Source organism: Archocentrus centrarchus, chromosome 17 (genome assembly GCF_007364275.1).
Source record: "Archocentrus centrarchus isolate MPI-CPG fArcCen1 chromosome 17, fArcCen1, whole genome shotgun sequence".
Classification (NCBI taxonomy): domain Eukaryota; kingdom Metazoa; phylum Chordata; class Actinopteri; order Cichliformes; family Cichlidae; genus Archocentrus; species Archocentrus centrarchus.
Window position 1 is genome coordinate 20767513 of NC_044362.1, and position 19643 is coordinate 20787155.

Below are 19643 nucleotides of genomic sequence, written 5' to 3' on the forward strand. Positions count from 1 at the left end.
TCCCAAAACATGCAGCAAACACTACATTACCTGCAAAACAGTACAAATCACCCACAATCTTATGTGTCAAAATGAAGTTTTGTGTCAATGGAGAAGTCATTGTCAATACAATAAATAATCTTTTTGACATTGTTTAAACCAAGGCAGCAAATGTTTACTTACAATGACAATAGACTCTAAAGGTGTGTTTCTTCTCTTCAAGCTTCCCAACAGTCTTGCCCTTCATGTTTTCAGTGAAATCCAGAGCAAACTATTATTTTTCTGAGGATAACTGAGTGCTGTTATATCAGAGTGTACAGTATATAAATGCGCAAGGTTTTACCTTTGACTTTGAAAACAAATGCGTTTTTTTTTTTTTTCCATTTTCATATTTTGTGAGGGAGACATTTAAATGGCTACACTACAATACAGAAATAGAAAAACTGAAAATCTACACATAAGTGCATAGAACAAAAACAACTAAACACATAGGCTACCCAAAAAAAAAAAAAAAAAGTACTGTGGTGACAACACATCAGTCTGCTATGTGCAATATTTCTAGTTCTAAAATACATCTGCTGATGCACCAAGAACACATCATTGGTGATGTATCCTGGGGGTTATCGGGTGTTTCGGGTCTTCCAATATCATACTCCCAGGCGACCCGACCCCAGTTGATCAGACTGCGGCCTGTGTTCAGAATACTATCACTGGATCGTTTTGCCCACAGACTCTATTAACCTTCACACCTAATGCTCCCCCTCACAAGGTAACAGGGGAATGCTGCATCCATCCTCTGCACTCTTCTGCGCTCTTCTGTATTCTGTTGACTTCCCTTTGCTACAGTGGCACCTCTTTACTCCTCTTCCTTTTTCACCATAAAATGTTTGTCTGAGCAGACTCCTTCATGTTCACAGATGTTACAATTTTGTTCACTCAAGTTCTCTCAAATTCACTCAATATGTTTTACAGCATTTCAATTCATAAATTACACCTGTGGGTTTGCCAGATTGTGATAGTTAGGTAACCTAACGCACAACTAAATAATGCAAGCGTATTGTTAAGCCTATTCAACTGATCATTAATTTGTAGTCTAAGCTAGAAATACTCTTTCAAATGCACACAAGTAATAAGACGTTACTGGATGTTAGATGTCGTCTCTCTCGGTGTTCTTCAAGAACTGTGCCAAAGCAGCTGAGAAAACCTCTAAATTGTGTTGCAGTATTAAGATCCAGATAGTTACACTGTGACCATAGGAGGGCAGTGTAGTTCAGCTGCTGGCTGAGTTCTTGGTGTTTGACAGCACAGATGTTGACAACTTGTAATTAAGGCTTGCAGACTGACATCCTGCCCCTGAATAATAATACCAGTCTCTCATTATATTTTAGAGTGAAGCCTTTGGTGTATGAACTTTCAGCTTGTGAACATTAAGATGCTTTTTTTTTTTTTTATATTAGAGGTATAAATGATTGTGACAGAATAGGTTAAACTAGGACTTTGTAAAATGAATGTTGCTCTCTGGCAACACACACTCGCATAAACACACATAGCATAAATGTTTTGGATAAATATGTTCTGGTGGACATCCTGCTGAGAGTCCCTAAAAAACAGTTTTTAGATTTTCTTTACTAAATAAGAATTTCTGCCAAACAACATGGCAACTATGGAGTCTATGTTGGAATGAATCCTGTGCAGACTGGCACCATCACCTCTTCAGCACATTAAACTGGATACCACATCGGATCCTAGTTGGACAGGGGACAGTTTAATTACATGCTCTTTCACTTCACTGACTGCCTTGTGGACCTGATAATGAACACGTCAAACCTACCAGGAATCGAGCTGGTGTATTAACCACCTTATTAGTATTAACGCTGGCGAGGACACGCTGTATCCTGAGTGCTCGTAAATGATCACAGTGGAGCAGTGTCGCCCCAGCTCCACAGAGCCCTGACACAGAGCCAAAGGGGAGTTTGTCTGTTTTTGCAGTTACAGAGCACTGGATACACTTAATCTTGCTCTGAAAAGAATTCTGAAAGTAAATAAAAAAGATTTCCCCAACACTGCCACCTGCTACCAGTGTTAGGTTTGACTGTTGACTTTAGTAGAAAACAGGCTTATATTTAGTGTTGAACTGATAATCACAATAATGCTGAGCTTAAATCTGCAACTGAAGATACAGTATACTATTTTTATGTCATTTTTGAGTAATACCACATATTTATGTATAGGGTACAAATAGCTTAATTTGTATTCAGTTTATGAAACTTCACTCAAACTTATTTTTGTTTTAATATCAACCCTATTATTATAATTATTCTGTGATGATTTACATACAATTCCAATGAATGAAACTTATCCTAAGATTATTTCTTTCTTTAAACAAAAGCTTTATTGTTCACCTACATCTTCCTTTATCGCTCCAATACACTGATGATGGGACTACAGCCAACAAAAATCTCCCTCCAGTGTCAAAGTGTACAAGCAATTCAAGAAAAAAGACAATGCTGAGAAGCAGCTGCTCTTTCTCTTTGACTTCAGACTCACTTTGAGGCCTGTTTCTCCCTCAGTTGAACTCATCAGTCCAAAGCAAACCCTGAGCCAACAGCAGTTTGAGGAATCTGTCTGAACCCTCTGTGCCAGCGATGGTAAGGCTTGCACCGAGTTCAAACACAGGGAAGCTTTCTGTCTCTTGTTCTACAGTGCCAGCTAACATGCTTTCAGTCTTCCTTGTTCATTAGCTAGCTTTCTATTGTATTCTTGGCTCCTGTGCATGGCAATAGCCCTGGCAAGCACTTTAGCATTCCTGCATGACAGACTACCCACAATAAAAACTGCCAGATCACAGATCTGGCCACATGGGAGATATGGCCTGCTACTGTCCCCACCTCTCACTTGACATCATTGCAGACCTTGTCCAAACCTTTATCATGCACAAAGATATGGTAGAATTTTTAGCTTATATGTGACATAAATAATAATGGATGCCAGTTATAGGCTTTATTCCTGCTTGCATAATGCACAGGTGAGCTCACCTGTTAGCTCTGTAAGTGAATAGAACGCCCCAGCTCAGTTACAGAATGGAGGAGCACCAGGTTTGTCACATAGTTTGTTTCACCCGGCATGAGAGTTTGACAGGCGGTCAGTGTCTTTTATTGACACTGATGGGTTCAGATGTAAGCTAGATGAGCCATTGGGCTGTGTTTACCTCTTTACCTGCACCGTTTAGTGCCTATGCTGACATAAGCAAAGCAGCTTGGAAGGTTACTCAGAGCCCATTTCTCTTCACCTACTTCACACAGCGATTATGTTAACACAGGCCCTAACAGAGGCTTTTAGGTGCATTAGGGGCTTTACATCTCTATGCTATGCTATGTTGTGATTATGTCAGCAGAGGAGGTTCTGTGGTTAAGCACTGTGCACTCCTGATCTTACTGCCCAGTGCAGCAGTGAACCGTTCCCCCTGTTGAAAGTCACTGGTTCTCTGTTGTGGAGCATGGAAGTGAATCTACACCTGTACTGCAGGTATAGCTTCCAGGTTGTGATCATGCCGTCAGTCGATTTGATAAAGACCTTTTATTTTAAAGTCATGCAATTCAAAATTGTTTCTTTGATTACCAGTGATGATGCAATGCCTCAACATGAGCTGATGCCCTCATTAGGAAAAAGCTGGTTTTGACAGCCATGAAACATGACTGCAGCTCCATGCCTCCATCTACATTTAGTGCTCACTTTGCAGTTTTGTTTTCAGCCTCTTCTACATGTGTGGGTTCAGGGGTTAGCTATTTTTTAAAGTTAAAGAACAGTCATAGTTCAGGCTGTTTCCATGCCAGTGACATCAACTCAATGCCTGTACATGTAGCATGTAGCACATGTAGCTGCATGTACAGCTGTGCTACACTGTGCTACACAGGTTTTTAAAAAAAATGCTGTCTTTTTTCTACAAGTCCTGAGAGTGGACCACAAACTGCATCTAAATGTAGTGCTCATGGTACCATGTTCAGTATGAAATGTTTGTTGGACTAAAGAGAACTTGAATGTTGGTCTGGTCATTGCTGCACACAAAAAAATCTTGATTATGATGAAAGATCATGATGTGCACATATTGCTGAACAGATCTGCCATGTCTTTGGCTAGCATGTAGCTAATATGTTCCGATTGTTTACAATAAAAGGTCTGCAAGATGGGACATGCAGACAGTGCTGAATGATCCCAGGGCTCTTGGGGTCTTATGAACACCCCAGGTTGAAGAGCTCTTTTGAGGGGCATTCTGCAGCTACTTTGAACCTTTTCAGGACTTTGCCTTCAGTGATAACAAATAGCAGTCTGTTAGCCAAGAGCGGTTGCCACCCACTGATTGGATGCTGAATCCATGACCTCTTGTGGTTCCAATTGATTAAACAAGTCTCATAGTAAGCACATAGTCAGAGAACTGGAGTGGCATCCAATTACTGTCATGAGGATTTTATTTTACAACCACGGCCTCAAATCAGAGGAAAAACATATAGTTAGCCCAGACCTAAACATAAACATCTGGATTTCATGCTTACACAACATTACAGTCTGTACAGTAAAGCCTCAGAATCAAACTACATGTCACTAACACATCATGACTTTTGTTATGGCTTTCACGTCTTTCTGATGCCGACTGATAAATAGCGTTTGTACTCATCAGAATTGGACTATTGCTTTTTGGAGTGACAATGTAATAGCGTTGCTTTATCCAGGCTCTTAAAGCATACACTAAAAGCTGCAGCTGCACTGAAGGTCGTCTCATAGGTCAGAGTAACAATTGGCATTGTGCACTTACTGGAGTCTTTCCAAGGTGCATACCAGCCAGACAACAGACTAACTTCAAAATAGCAAACTACACAGGTCTTGGATGGTTTGAGAGCTTGAGTGTATGTGGTTGGTCATGTCAGGAGTTGTTGCTGCAGAATGTTGATGGGATCACCTGACAGTTGGGGGATGGGGGGGCAGTGTGCTATGTATGGCTGGATCCATTTATACTTGGGCTAATATACACTGTTTCCATCTGCCTCTGTGTGGGTTTGCTCAAGCCAGACATTGACAATTTAAGTCATCTGCTGTTTGAAAATAATGAGGAACAAACTGCAGCCATGACTAATTATTTCTCAAGCATTCACTCATCAGATTTATTTTACAATTTTCTGCACCATCTCTTGCATGCCAGACAAGGCCACAGTCAATGACAACAACAGAAGAGGAGCGGGCCTAATTATTTTTCTTTTAATTGTGTTTTAAAGACTTTCTCTTCATCATATACTGTGATTAAGTTTCTTCTCTCCTTTTCTGTCATTTTTACAAACTGTTTACACCGTGGCACAGTAATGAAAGTTACCTCATTGGTTCATATTGTCTGTGACATCATTCCTAAGAAATTAAATTCTAGCTAGATTGAGATTTGCATTCATTTAACTCAAGTGCAACATCCTGAATATCATCACAACAGTGAAATTAAATCATTCAGGCTGCTACAAAATTGACTATGAAAGGAATCATTTCAAATCATTCAATATTCATATTAAGTAAAATTGTCATTATGGACATGGAAATCTCTCAGATTATTTAATTTCCTCTTCAAAAGCTGGGTTTGAGGTGCAACCGTGTCTGTCCAACTAACGACAATGAATGCCAGGATTGTTTGCACATCCTAACAGTGAATTTGCCAAACTTAATATTTGGCAATATTGACTTCATTAGTTGCCATTTTTGTCACATGAGCCCATGCTTTAAAGACGAACCATGCGCAGCTGTTGACTGCTGTATTTCATTCCAAGTACATGTGAATGTAATAATGATCAGCCTGTAGAGTGAAGGCATGGAGCACACTGATATGACATCAAAATATATATTCATAAAAATAGACAAAATACGAATCTTTTCCCTGTTGCAGAAGATTGTTTCAAGCCCACTGTCACTCTTGTGTATTTAGGTAACATTCATATTTCATCGTCCACATGTCAAGTGGTACAAACTCAAAATTGATTGCAGCACCAGTGCATCAATCAAAATATTCCACTGAATCAATATCTACCCTTACCTTCAGCCCCTCAAAATGAAAAAAGCAGTAGAGAGTAGAGTAGAGTAGAGAAAGTAGAGTTATGAAAATTTGGCCATTTTTAGTCTTGTATAAGTAGACAATCATTTGAAGATTTCCATCTTTAAAATTATGATAATAATGATCATTCTTTTTTACTTCAGTTTTATCTGCTGTCATGTGAACCAAAGAAATGAGATGGTCTTAGCACAGTGTCCTTTGATTTAGTGACTTTTAATGATTTTACACACTGTTGAAGTTTTAACAATGTGGACAAATGTCCTTAATGAAACATATTCCAAATAATAAGATAATTCAAACTTATTTGCACAGTCTAGTACAGAGGCAGTGATGAAATTATGGCATGCAAGGAGAGAAAAACCTTCAAAAAGGGGTAATAAAGAGCTACAAACTTTTAAAAATTCAAATCCATAACATATCCATAAACATATTATATATGAGTATAAATAATTAAGCCTCTAATGCATCTGTGAATGGATGCTTTGCTTTTATGTTATACAGTCACTGGCCACTTTGTTAGGTATGTCTGTTAAACGAATCAGCCAATCATATAATTATGTAGGAACGTGTCCCCACCAAATAACATCTGTTACATCCCTACCAAGTTAGTTAGGGACGGTAGGGAGATGTCCCTACCAATATCAAATGATGCAAACAATATGAATGCTTGGATCCACCCTGCCTTATAGCAACGGTTCAGTCAGCTGGTGGTGTTATGGCCCACTGTGGGCCTCTTAGTACCAGCTGAACATTTAAATGCCACAGCTGAGTATTGTTGCTGACCATGCCCATCCCTTTATGACCACAGTGTACCCATCTTCCAGCAGGATAATGCACCCTGTTACAAAGCTCAAATCATCTCAAACTGGTCTTGAACAGGATAGTGAATATACTGTACTCAAATGGCCTCAACGGTCACCAGATCTCAATCCAACAGAGCACCTTTGGGATGTGGTGGAACAGGAAATTCGCATCATGGGTGTGCAGCTGACAAATCTGAAGCAACTGTGTGATGCTATTATGTGAATATGGACCAAAATTTCTGAGAAATGATTCCAGCACTTTGATGAATCTATCCCACAGAGAGAAATGAGGTCCAAACTGGTACCAGCAAGATGTACCTAATAAAGTGGCCAGTGAGTGTATTTCTGTAGCTGGATAAACAGGTCACAGTGCAGTTACATCCCTGTGAATGAGCATCTTATTCAAGATGTGTTAAATCAGAAAATCACGGGAACTGTGATGCTAATGTGAATGTCAAGCTTTGGAAGATATTTCACTGTATTAATTAGCAAATTAAATGCATGTTTGCTTGAATTATTCTTGCATATACGGTCTTTAATTCATAATCATGTGTATACCAAACAAAAAAAAAATCATCAGATGGCTACCACTCTGGCTGAAGAGTGTCTCCATTCAAGTATGAGTGGCAGCTTTACAAAGTGGCACTCAGTGTTATCACAGATTACTTTCCTCAATTCTATGTTTTTGACATTTAAGTATGAGAGCAGTTTGTACACATTTAATCACTCTCAAATAGCTAAGATCACACAGACACAACACTTGGTGAATCCTATTTTCAGCTGGATTTAATTTTAATGGCCTGAAAATCCCTCTGATCAGACTAGATAAATGGTCATCATAAAGGCTTGTCCTGGCACACAGTGTGCACAGTGGATGATGATGTCTCATTGGTTGTAATTTTGAATAATAATCAAGGATAATTGCTGTTCATCATAAAGCATTGTGGCACTGGAATTTAAGCAACTTCCCTTCTTGTTCAGCAATCATCATTTTCATCATACTCCCATCACTAATAACCACCACACTTCACCGAACAAGGTCAGTAGTCAAAGATTGGTTAGGTTACATGAGGTCTGACACAGCTTGATTAACAGAAGGCTCCAGGATTGGGATTTCAGCTAATGCAGTTTTCCATCAGTCCTGTCTTGATGATGTTACACGCACAACAACCTTTGTCTTAAATAGAAGCACAAAGGCATATCCTTTTATAGTCCTCCCCTATTGTTGGCAGCGTGGTTTGGCATGGGGGTGGAGGTGACACCTGTGGACAGTGGATAAAGGGCCTCTAATCACCCATCTCTGACCGCAGTGTCCAGGATCACTCGGCTGTGTCAGTCCTCCCCCTTTATCTTTTGCAATGGCCCCTAAGAAGAAAGAAGAGCCAAAACCTGCTGCACCAGCTGCCCCCAAACCCCCAGAGCCTGAGCGCCCCAAGACCCCGGAGTTTGACCCAACATCAGTGACGGTAAAACATCAACAGATATTATTACTGTACACACAGATTGTATATTGACTTAAGATAGAGACAGATTGTTAATGAATTTTAATTTTTTTTAATCTCGATTAGATTATTATAATAAGGAGATTTCATTAAAAAAATAAAACAATATTTTTTAGCTATGCTCATCTTTAAAGTGCATCAGAGACCCCATGTGACATTTACTTGGCAGTGTAAGACAAACAGGAGGGTAGAGCCTTTTCAAAGGATTGTTGTTATTCTTGTAATATTTTTTCTAACTTTCTTAATTCATAGCTTCATAGAATTTTTCTTAAACTGTAAGCATGCAGATCCAAATGTGTTGGACAGTTAAAAAAACAAAATAAATGCACTGTTAGGGCGAGATTCAGAGGCAAACTACTTGATATATGAGACATCATGGAAAGATTGTCTTCTGCTGACTTGGCCCTTTCTCAATGGATAAATGTTTTCCTGGTTGAGCGAGCTGCCATGTTACAATGGACCGCGGTTAAATCCACAAAATATGATCTTCATTATGTCTGTGACTAGCAGACCACCCTCACCATTCCTCTGTGGGGAAGAGGGGTGGAAAAACTGGGAGGAAGAAAAATACAGATAATTATAGTCATCTTCATCCATCTTTAAACATGCTTAGATAAGTTTTTGGATAATATTTTTACAAAGCCTCATGAAGGGGCTAGGGGTCTGTAGATAGTCTGACATGAGGCAGAAACTGAGGGCACACCCTGACAAAAGTCCAAAATACACTTGAGGTGCAAAACTTCAAAAGGTGTTGCGGGGTATTGAGGGCAACACTATTTTTAGACTTAGAATAACAGATTAGACTGGCGCACAAAGCTGATTGTAGAAATGAGCTGTTGTACAGCTGGTTTAAGGTTCAGCTTTTTTTCTGCTCTATGAGAAAAACTAAAAGTATTTTAAATCAAATTTCTGTCTTTATCTTAATCTCACTCACAAAGACACAAAAAAAAAAAAAAATGAGGAGAAACAGCTGGGTTTCCCTTCAAGGTTTTGAACTGCTTGTTCTGCTTAACAAATGGAAGAATAATTAGGAACATATATTCTAAAATCACTGGATCTCAGCTGTTCTAAATCTAAATGGAATTTGTCAAATTTTATTTATTTCATCCTCTTTTTACAATGTTGGTTATGTGCATCACATGACATTACGACCTTGTTACTTCCCTGTGAAGTTGACAGTACCAAAGATTCCACGTTAGGTCTAAAAATATCCTCAAATGACACTGACACTGGTAGACAGTATACATCTAGTAAGAAGGGGGTATTAGCCTCAAGGTCACGAGTAAACAATGCACTCTGATCAGAACAGATGAGGACTGTAACTCGACCTGCTGAAATGGCTTGATGATGCTTAAAGGAGGGTCATCAAGGTCATCGTCGTTCTCTAGTTTCTTAAATGAATTCACTTTGTGAGCTGTGCTAACTCCCAAATGATCAGCGTCCTCAGTCGTTTTGTTTTCTTTGTCTTTTTGCAGCTGGAATTCACTCCTGAACAAATTGAGGGTAAGGCTGCGGTGGCTGTTACAGTTGTCTTTTGGGCTGCATGGATTGTGAGTTATTTATAGAGTGAATAAATTGTTTGTGTGATCATGCTCCCCATAAGTGTGTGAGAAATGTTCAGCAGCAGCTGGTGATACACTAGAGCTGGCATATGCTATTATATTAAAATAAACACATCCATCTGTGTCACAGTCCCTTTGAAAAAGGCTTTAAGATGCATGTCAGTCTAGGTAGAGTGGAACATCTGAGGGTTTGACTCTCTCATTAGCAGAGGAGCCTTTTATCTGAGTCATGTGATTATACGGTTGATCATTACATACACAGAGTGCATTTGGGGCCTATTCTCAAAGATTTTGCATGTGCTCTTAGATCACAATAAAGTAATGAGAAATCAAAAGGAATAATGTGCTTTCTTTTCATTCATAGACTTCAAAGATGCTTTCCAGCTGTTTGACAGGACTCCAACCAATGAGATGAAAATCACTTATGCCCAATGTGGTGACCTAATAAGAGCCTTGGGCCAGAATCCTACAAATGCAGAGATCATGTACGTCCTTGGAAAGCCCAAAGCTGAAGGTTAGTAGTATGCCCAGTGTGCAGAATGAGTCATTCCACTGTGTGTCTGCTGTCAGATTGGTGTTTAAAGCCAGTCCTGGATCTGGTTCAAAGACAGCATCTGTCTAATACTGGTCCAAGTTCAGGGGTCAAAAAAAAAATCCAGCTTTTTTTTTCTTTTTTTTTTTTTTTTTTTTTTTGCTTTATTTTGTGTACTTTCATTATTTTCTTCAGATATGAATACCAAGATGCTTGACTTTGACCAGTTTCTACCCATACACCAACACATCTGCAAAGCCAAGGACCGTGGAACATTTGAGGACTTTGTAGAGGGCCTCAGGGTATTTGACAAGGAGGGGAATGGCACAGTCATGGGTGCAGAGCTCAGACATGTTTTGGCAACACTGGGTGAGCTAATTAACAGCTTTAATGCTTGAAGCTGTGATCATAAGAAAAACTGAGCTGATTTCTCTCCTCTTTTCTTCCTTGTGGATCATAGGTGAGAAGATGAGAGAGGATGAGGTGGAGCAGCTAATGCAAAACCAAGAGGATGCTAATGGATGCATAAATTATGAAGCTTTTGTTAAATACATTATGGCATCTTAAGGCACTCAATGTCTCTTTCAGCCTCATTGTCATTCTGGTGCTACATCACAGTATAAAATGAAATCAATATGAGTGAATAATGAGTGTTTTTTTTTCTTTCTCCCTCATTGTGAATTGTTGACCGCAAGATTTCTGTACATCTCATCTTGTATATTTTTCATTTCCATGCATCTTGGATTGATCTACAGTATAACTCATCAATATTTCACAGTTTTTTTTTTTTCTAAGGTCCCTGATGTTAATGTTGTGCGCGCATTGCGCATTACACATTGCCCCTGTTCATTTTGTAGATCATAAATAAATACACTCATGATGATTGTACTCTCTTTTTCAAAAATGAATGCAACAATGTGTATTATTCTCTGCGCCTTTCACAGAAGACAGTTTATTTTAGACTGAGTCATATAATACAGTGCAGTAAGATTAGTGGCTCTGTAGTTTCGTGGATAACACAATTGCCTAACATGTGAAAGCTTTCTGGTTTGAGAAACACAAATCGCCTTTCCTGTTGCATCAGGAAAGGCATCCAGCGTGAAAACCTGCTTAAACAAAAATGCGGAACCATCCACTGTGGTGACCCCTCACGAATAAGGGAGCAGCTAAAAGAAGCTATACTAAGAGACAAATAAATAGAGGATCCTATTTGCTTTTTCTTAAGATATCAACAAAGAAGCAACATATGAAAAAACGCACAAACCACATAACATCTCTGTAGCTTCTTCTGTGAACAAACATAAATTTGATTCAATTGCTTCTTCTAAAACCATATTGCCCAAATAACAAATATGTTTCTTAAAATGTATTTCATTTTGCCAAACGCATTCACCGAGAGAAAATCTTCTTTCAGAAATCCTACTGTGTTTCAGTTCTGTGTGTAGAATACAGAAATAAACACTGACTTGTCGTCCATGTTAGGAGCATGGGATGAACAAAGACAAAATACAAAGTTTTTAAAATCTGTGTTCATCAAAACATCAAATAACTGCAAAACATAATATTAGGCAGTGTCATTTAATGCATAACGTCAAAGGAAATGTAAAGAGGACTCCCCTCCTCAGCCAACAGAGAGAGCTGTTGCTCAAAAAATGTCTTTCTTGGAGTGAACATGGGGATTCTGTAAACACTGATGAATTAAAAACAACATGCAATTCTTCACTTCCAGCCCTGCTTCAAATATACAGATGAGGGATATTAAGGTGCCACAGCCTGTCCCTCCTACTAGTCCCACATCACTGAAAGTCAAATTAAATTCAGGTTTGCATTTTTTTCAATAGTTAGATTCATAATGCTGATTAATCAACATATAAGCCCTAAATAAAGAGCCATAATGAGCCAATTTAACATCACTGGTAAAATGTTAGCTGATTGTAATGATTGTTATGTAGTTCTGCCTGTGTAGTTTTGGGTGGTAAAGTTTGGGATTTCATGGAAGCTTACTTAACAATGTCAATCCTGTGCATGCATTTTCCTTTACCCCCCCCCCCCCCCCCCCCCCCCCAAAAAAAAGAGAAAAAAAAAAAACTTTTTATTCCTGAACAGTATCATCATCATCATCATCATCATCATCATTATCATTATATTGTGGATTATGTTTAGCAGGCGTTCTATGAACCTGTACAATAAATAAGTCAAACATTCAGCACCATTGCTTTATGACTGCATGGTGCTTAATACTTACTTACATACATGATGCATACATAATGTGGAGTTTCTCTGCCTGTGGATGACTGGAAAAGAACGATTAACTGAAGCCCGAGACTACAAACACAAACCTGCCACAACTACAGTCTTATTGTTGAAAAACAACATATTTCAGCTTAAGTCTGAAATCTGAATATTAAAAGAACCGTACAGTAACAACTGTCACGTCAGCTTCTAAAGGAGATTATCTCTTTTTATTTGAATTCATTTCAACATCCATGACCTTCTCCTTCACCTCAAATAGCATTTCAAGCACTTGTTTTTCACTGGTCTGTGGACCCTCATCACACTGCATAATCTTTTTCAGTCAGCTTTCCTCATCAAGTTGCTTCAGACCATACAGTACATTTACTGCTTATGTGTGCATAGACAGTTTTCCACCAGATGGCCCGGCTGGCATCAGCTCATAGTTGCTGGGACATATTGACTGTATGGGTTGAGTAATTCAGTAAACTAGCAGCATGATATTCGAATAATTTCAATAATATGACTCTCTTAAGGAAAAATCCTATTGAAATCAAGCATTCACATTTAAAAAGAATTGGTTTAACTTGATTCATTGGATTTCCAGTTACCTGTATGATCTCCAACTTTTTCTAAAAGAAAGAAAGAAAGAAGCCTGTAGTTAGTCTGTTGTGTCAATATTTTGAAGCATATAAGCCAAATTTTATATTCTGTTTGTAGAGCTTGAAAAAAAGCCAGCGTGTTAAAGCTGGAGACTTAAAAAAGAACATCATTTACATTAAAGCCCTCACCAAATGAGCCCTCACACAATGCTGATTAAGCCTATCATCACAAGGCAACATTAAAGCAAGAGTTATAAATCCGGTGTCTGTGATGACATTCCCGAGCTGGCACAGTTTTAGTGACTCATCTCAAGTCAACTGGTAAGAATTGTTTTGCCAGTGGTGAAGATGTGAGCAGCTGCCAGTGGGAGTAGTTTCCCTTTAAGGTGTTCTAACAGAAAGCTTTATTTTCTTTTGTAATATTCTCAGTTTTCAGATGCTGTTGGCTATTTTTAGGCAACAAAACTACTTGGTAAGACTTAAATTAATAGAAGGGATTGAGAATTTGTCTGGCAGAAAACCCTCGAAGGCAAACACCACCAATAGTATAATTTTCTTAGCCCCTTCCAGTCTGATGTGTTTCAAACTTTGCCCCACCCTCCGTGTAGGCATGTGATGCATGCCTTCTCTTTGCAGTCTTGAAAGCCTGAACTTGAAAACTCAAACTTGATTAAAGTTACTTGACAGCCATAATTGACATTTTCCCAGGCTGAAGCATATTGTCTATGAACATTGCTATTAACTTACCTTTAAATATGAAATCAGGAGGTTGACCCTTGCGTGGCTGTGTTCTTAAAGAAATTACTGTTTCAGCTTAAAGCAGCAATAATTAAGTGATGTGAGATACTTCCATTAAGTGATGTGAGGTCATTTAATAGTTTATGTGAGCTTACTGTATAAATATTACATTACAGATTGATTTATTTTCAAATTCATAAAGCATCTCAGGCTCAGTGGCAGCCTTATGTTGTCATGCCAGTTATTTATTTTTAGTTGACGCAATGTAGAATGCAGTTTAATGCAGACACGTGGGAGTTCAGGGCAAATAACACATGATGCTGTGCAGATGTGCAGCATGGCACTGGAGAATGTGACATCTACTGTGTGTCTTTCACAATTCTGTCAACCATTTCAGGCATTAATTGTCACAACAAGCCTTTATTAGGCTGCATCAGAGTCCCGGCTGATCGTTTGGGGATGTATAACTCGAGCCCTGAGGGTTCTGGGCATAGGCAGTAGTTTCTGCTCCATTTCACTCCAGCCAAGCCTCCAGCATATGAAACTGTGTCTACCAAACATTCTCTGAGTGCATCTCCCGTTCTGTGACTGAAAGCTACAATTTCAAATCAGGCAATAGCATGCCACAGTGTCAGTGAAGCAGCAGTCAATCACTATCATAAGAATACATGTGAGACTGGATCATTGCAAAACTGCTGTATTTATTTTAAAAAGTGCCTGGAGGTAGGAGAAATAAATGAATCAACTTAACAGAGCCTATTACTGCAATCTGTGACTTTGTCCAACTGTATAGACTCAGTGCATCATATTTTCTCTTAATATTGATCATAGCTGTTGCCATTTTTCTCTGAAATGGTCCCTTTATTGTGAAAAGCTCAAAGAAGTATGTCGTATAATATATAATTTAAAGTACAATTTTAATCAAAATTTTTTTTTTTACATGTACAGTCCAAGTGTATACAAGTAACACAAAGATACATCATTTACAGTACAGAGACAATAGCTTCATTTCCACAAAAATGCTTTTTCTTTTGTTTATAAGGCAACCTGGGTTGTTCAACAAAGAGGTTTTTTTTATATATATAAAATTATGTCTGACATCAAACAGCACTGAATACACTTCATGTACAACAAATGATGTACAAAATAAAAAATATGATTTGGTCGGCAAAGTCCAGTGGAAGTAATAGAAATACACAGAGAATTAAAAAATCAGTATGTCAGTAAACATGATTTATCTCTTTGGTGAGTTCAAATAAAATATATTTTATTTATATTTTATTCACATTTTTTAAAATTCTTTATGAAAATATTTCACAGTTCTAATGTCATGTAGTACTTTTTGTGTTAGGGTAACATAATTAAGTCTTGGAAGGGTGTGCAATGTTGTAGGTAAATTGTGATGCCCTTGATTACAAATATATATACACAGTATTAATGGGTAAATAATGAGAAGTGATCAGTATTTACCAGCTAACATCAAGCAGCAACAGCAAAAATGAAAACAATCAAAATTAATGTTGTAATGTAGCAAAAGTTTACCAAATACAAATGTACTTTTTACAATAAGATGATTAAATATTTTATGTTCTATACAACATCCTCACATTAGATCAGTCTTGGAAATAAATTCAGTATATTTTATGTGACATTTTTAAATACAAACCCCAATATAAATGCAAATATGATCTAAAATAAATACATAAATTAATAAATAAATAAATAATATATGGGGAAAGTGAGACACTTTCTGTCTGAAGCTCACAAAATCTTCTTAATGACTCCTTCAGAGCTCAACTACAGCATTAAGTGTAAGTGTTACTGTTACAAAAAAAAAAATCTGACAGAAGTGAGTGGTACCTATTTTGCCATCCATCACTCTGCAAGACAGGCAATTAGTGCATTTACCTCAAATGTGGTGCAGTTAATTTAGCAACACACAAAGGAATATCTGAATCAAAATGTAAGCTTTCTGTAATTCATATTTTTGATTCCTAAACCTTTTCAAAACAAACATTACCTCCACCATTTTTACCGCTTATCCTTACATGGCTGTTTCCATTATTACTGTGTGAGAAGCCTCAGGAGATCTAAATGCTGGGGTTACAGGCAGGCAGAAGGTTGATCTCACCAGATCAAGGGTTTAGGAAACGGATCGGCCCTCACTTTGTCAAGCTCCTCTTCCTTTGACCCAGAAGCTTAGTTGTGACACTGATTATAAGGAAGCCACAAGGATTTCATAAAGCCAAAAGAATTTAATCTGCTCCTGCTGTGCCTGCATGACAAATCCATGCACAGCACTTAACAGGTTATATAAATGAGAACACTTAGAGCCATAAAATAATGTATATAATCTTATCTTTACTCGTCTGGAAGAGGGGTCTGACTTGGGAATGCTCATCTATCAGCCTCGGGGAGTTCAAACACATAACACGTTAAATTGCTCTTTATGTTGGCACCCTCCTTTCACAGTAAGAAAGTGGGGGGAAAAAAAGCCAAGTCTAACAATAGGGAAGTAAAAATAGTTGTGAAAACATATATTTTAACAATGTTTACAGCAGTAGAAGTATAAAGATGTATGAAAGAAAAAGAAGACAAATGTTTTTTATTTTTGTTTTTTTTAATGACACATTATAAAGGCTCCTTAAAATGGCTTGTTTGTATAAAATAGCCGCACCTCACATTAACCAAAACACATCATGTGTTGAAATTGTGTTTTAGTAAAAAGCATTTGATGACTCTAGGTTGAAGTGTTTTCAGTCTCTGTTCACTTCAGAGAGCAATGTCTCAGTTAAATCTTTTTACTCTGTGCTGTTTTCTGTTTTCTTCCTCCCAAAAGCCTCTTTATGACAAATTAAGCTGTTGATAAAGAGCAGGTAACTCAAAAAGCATTTTAGCATTTTTATTATAATAGATACAAATGGCAGTTTTGGCAACGTATAAATACATCATGAGCAGTCAAATTTCAAGTACTAATAACCACTAGGCAGTTGGATGCCAGTGACAACAACACTAAAAAAAAATTATAGAGTTACCTGCTGTGATGTGACGATGATCCCATTTCTTTGAATACTGCAGTCTTCAGAAAAACGCAGCCCCTGTACCTCATACACAATACCTCATATCAATAATTTCATGTGATTTTTGTGCAGTTAAAATGTACTTTTGTCACCAGGCAGAATAAATTCCATGGCTCCTTAGTTGCACTGGACAAACGGTGACCTTGCTGGAGGAGTCAGTCTGGAGCTTGTGGGTTTGTTTCTGTGATCACACAGCTGTGGTCTGTTTGATGCTGTGGAAGCTAATCCTGGTTGGGGATGTTGGGATAGACATGGCTCGTGCCACTCGAACTCGAAGAGCGTGGTTGTCCTGCCAGCGGTGCCATCGTTTTCTTACTGCTGAGCGAACCTACAAAGATGAGGATATTAGTATATAAAAAGTTCTAATAAGAAGACATATAAAGAGGAAAAAATGCTGCAATAAACTCAAACTTCAAACTAGATTTCTCTTTTTTTTTTTAGATTTGTGTAACATTTTGGGAAGTCCTCCTTTTTTACTTAATGACAGGATACAGTCAAGTGAGAAAAGAAAATTTTCATAGGACTTGCAAGCATTCATTTTTGCACAGCTTTCTTAAGGTCCTGAGTATTTCACTCAGGTTAAGGTCTTTGACTTTGACTGGCTATTGCAATACCTTGACTCTTTTACACAGATGATCTCACATTTGACTCATTTATAGCACATTTTGGTATACAGAGGAGTTTATCGACTCAAAGACTACAAGGAGTCCAGTTCTTGTGACTGCAAAACAAGCCGAATCATCACCCCTTCACCACCGTGGTTGATGCTCAGTATGAGGTGTTTGTGCTGATATGCTGTGTTTGGTTTTCACCAAACATGGTGATGATCATTGAGGCCAAACATCTCTGCTTAGGTCTTGTCTGTCCAAAAGACCTTGTTCCAACTTTGCAAATCTAAACAGTGCTGCCATGTTCTTTTTAGAGAGAAGAAAGCTTCTCTTGGCAACCCTTCCAAAAAAGCCATACTTGTTCAGTCCTTTTCTAATTGTACTGTCATGATATTTAACATGAACATTAGATATTTAACATTAGAGTCTGAGATGTAGCTCTTGGGTAATTTTGTAGTTTCTCTGATCATTGTACGGTCTTACTCTTGGGTAAATGTGCTGAGGTAGCATTGTGTTAACACTCTCCTGAACGCAGCAGACCAGCAAACTGCCAAAACCGCTGCTTTTATAGAAGTGCGATAAAAGCAGATGCGCTTGATCAATTGATCAACTGCATTTAATTAGCAGCACCTGGCTGCTACTTACCCTCAGTTCTTATAGAAGCATTAAGGGTGTACTTTCACAGGACTCTGTGCAGTCCTGCGAAAATCCTTTTTTGTCATGACTGAACATACATTACATTTACAGCTCTTTTAAAAATCAGGCTGCAACCAAAGGACTGAGGATGGAAACACACTTAATGGTAAACTAATTAACTGTTATTAAACTAATTAAGTGTTATTAATATATAAAATCTTTACTAATAATTTGCAATGCTCTTTTGCATGGTTGTATTTTTAAAAACTGAGCAGCTTCGTCTTTATTTATTAATCACATAAATTAACCTATTTTTATTCTAGAAGATTCTGATTTGATTTCTGTTTACTTTTGATTGCAATCAAGGATGAAAAAGCCTTTACTCCACGTGTCTGCTGTCCTTTTATATTTTTATAATTATAGCTTTTCTTTTATTGATCTTTTAATCTGACTCCCTTTTTTTAAAAAAAAAAAAAAAAGGTCATATTTACAACCTTACATCATGGCCTGACTACATATGTTATAATCAATTAAATGCTGATTTCAACATATATGACCACAAGCCCTGACTTTCTGTGCCTGCTGCTAGTCCATCTGTCCATATTGGTTCTTTTGAATCCAAGTCAGCTAGAAAGTTTTCCACACTGACATTAATTTTAATGACTGGAGTCAATGGTCTTTGATGCTAGTCTTGCCACTTGGCAGAACTTGACATCTTCTTAAAACTTCTAGGCAGTTTTTGGGCACTTATTTTTAAGACCCTATCTAAAAGAATGGGAATTTCAGTGGTCCTCCGGGCATAAAAATTGCATGTATCAAATCACTGAGTGAAGCTTGGCAACTTTGCTCTGAAAAAGGTTTCTTTCTCAGAAGTTTTACTTCTACTTCACTTGTGGAGAGTTACACAGCCTTACAGTTTCATTATCAGCTCATTCCAGAGTGCCGACATAATCACTGTCTCTGTTCAGTCCACCAGAGCACTGAAGAAAAGCCAGTTTAATTAACATGGTTACAGTAAACCAAGAAAAACAAGTGCACTTACCTACGTCTTCACTATGCATCCATATGCCTACCACCAAACTACTGAAACTGTTCTTACCCTTAACTGTGCACTTGCAACAACCCAACTAATATGCTTCATGGTTTGGCTGTCAGAAATCAGTTGATTGACTCCTTGAGGTAAGAGCAGGAACTGCACCAAGTTTCTATGATAATGTATATGCCTCAGTCTTTCTGATTGCTTTGATCTACTCAACATTTTTGACTGAACGGTCTCAACTATTATCC

At 37.9% G+C, this 19643-nt stretch overlaps 2 protein-coding genes across 2 annotated transcripts in view; one reads left to right on the forward strand and one right to left on the reverse strand.

Moving 5' to 3' along the window:
- Window positions 1-8181: 8181 nt before the first annotated feature.
- myl13 (myosin, light chain 13) lies at window positions 8182-11325 on the forward strand. The gene is made up of 5 exons (XM_030751637.1): window positions 8182-8330; window positions 9842-9869; window positions 10293-10442; window positions 10656-10829; window positions 10921-11325. Exons 1-5 carry the CDS (start codon window positions 8223-8225, stop codon window positions 11025-11027), a joined length of 567 nt encoding a protein of 188 aa, XP_030607497.1. The 5' UTR covers window positions 8182-8222; the 3' UTR covers window positions 11028-11325.
- Window positions 11326-14897: 3572 nt separating this feature from the next.
- The window catches only part of LOC115795641 (corticotropin-releasing factor receptor 2), a 42246-nt gene continuing 37500 nt past the window's right edge, over window positions 14898-19643 (reverse strand). Inside the window, 1 exon segment of the mRNA XM_030751636.1 lies at window positions 14898-17440. Coding sequence (XP_030607496.1) covers window positions 17300-17440 — 141 coding nt within the window. The 3' untranslated portion in view covers window positions 14898-17299.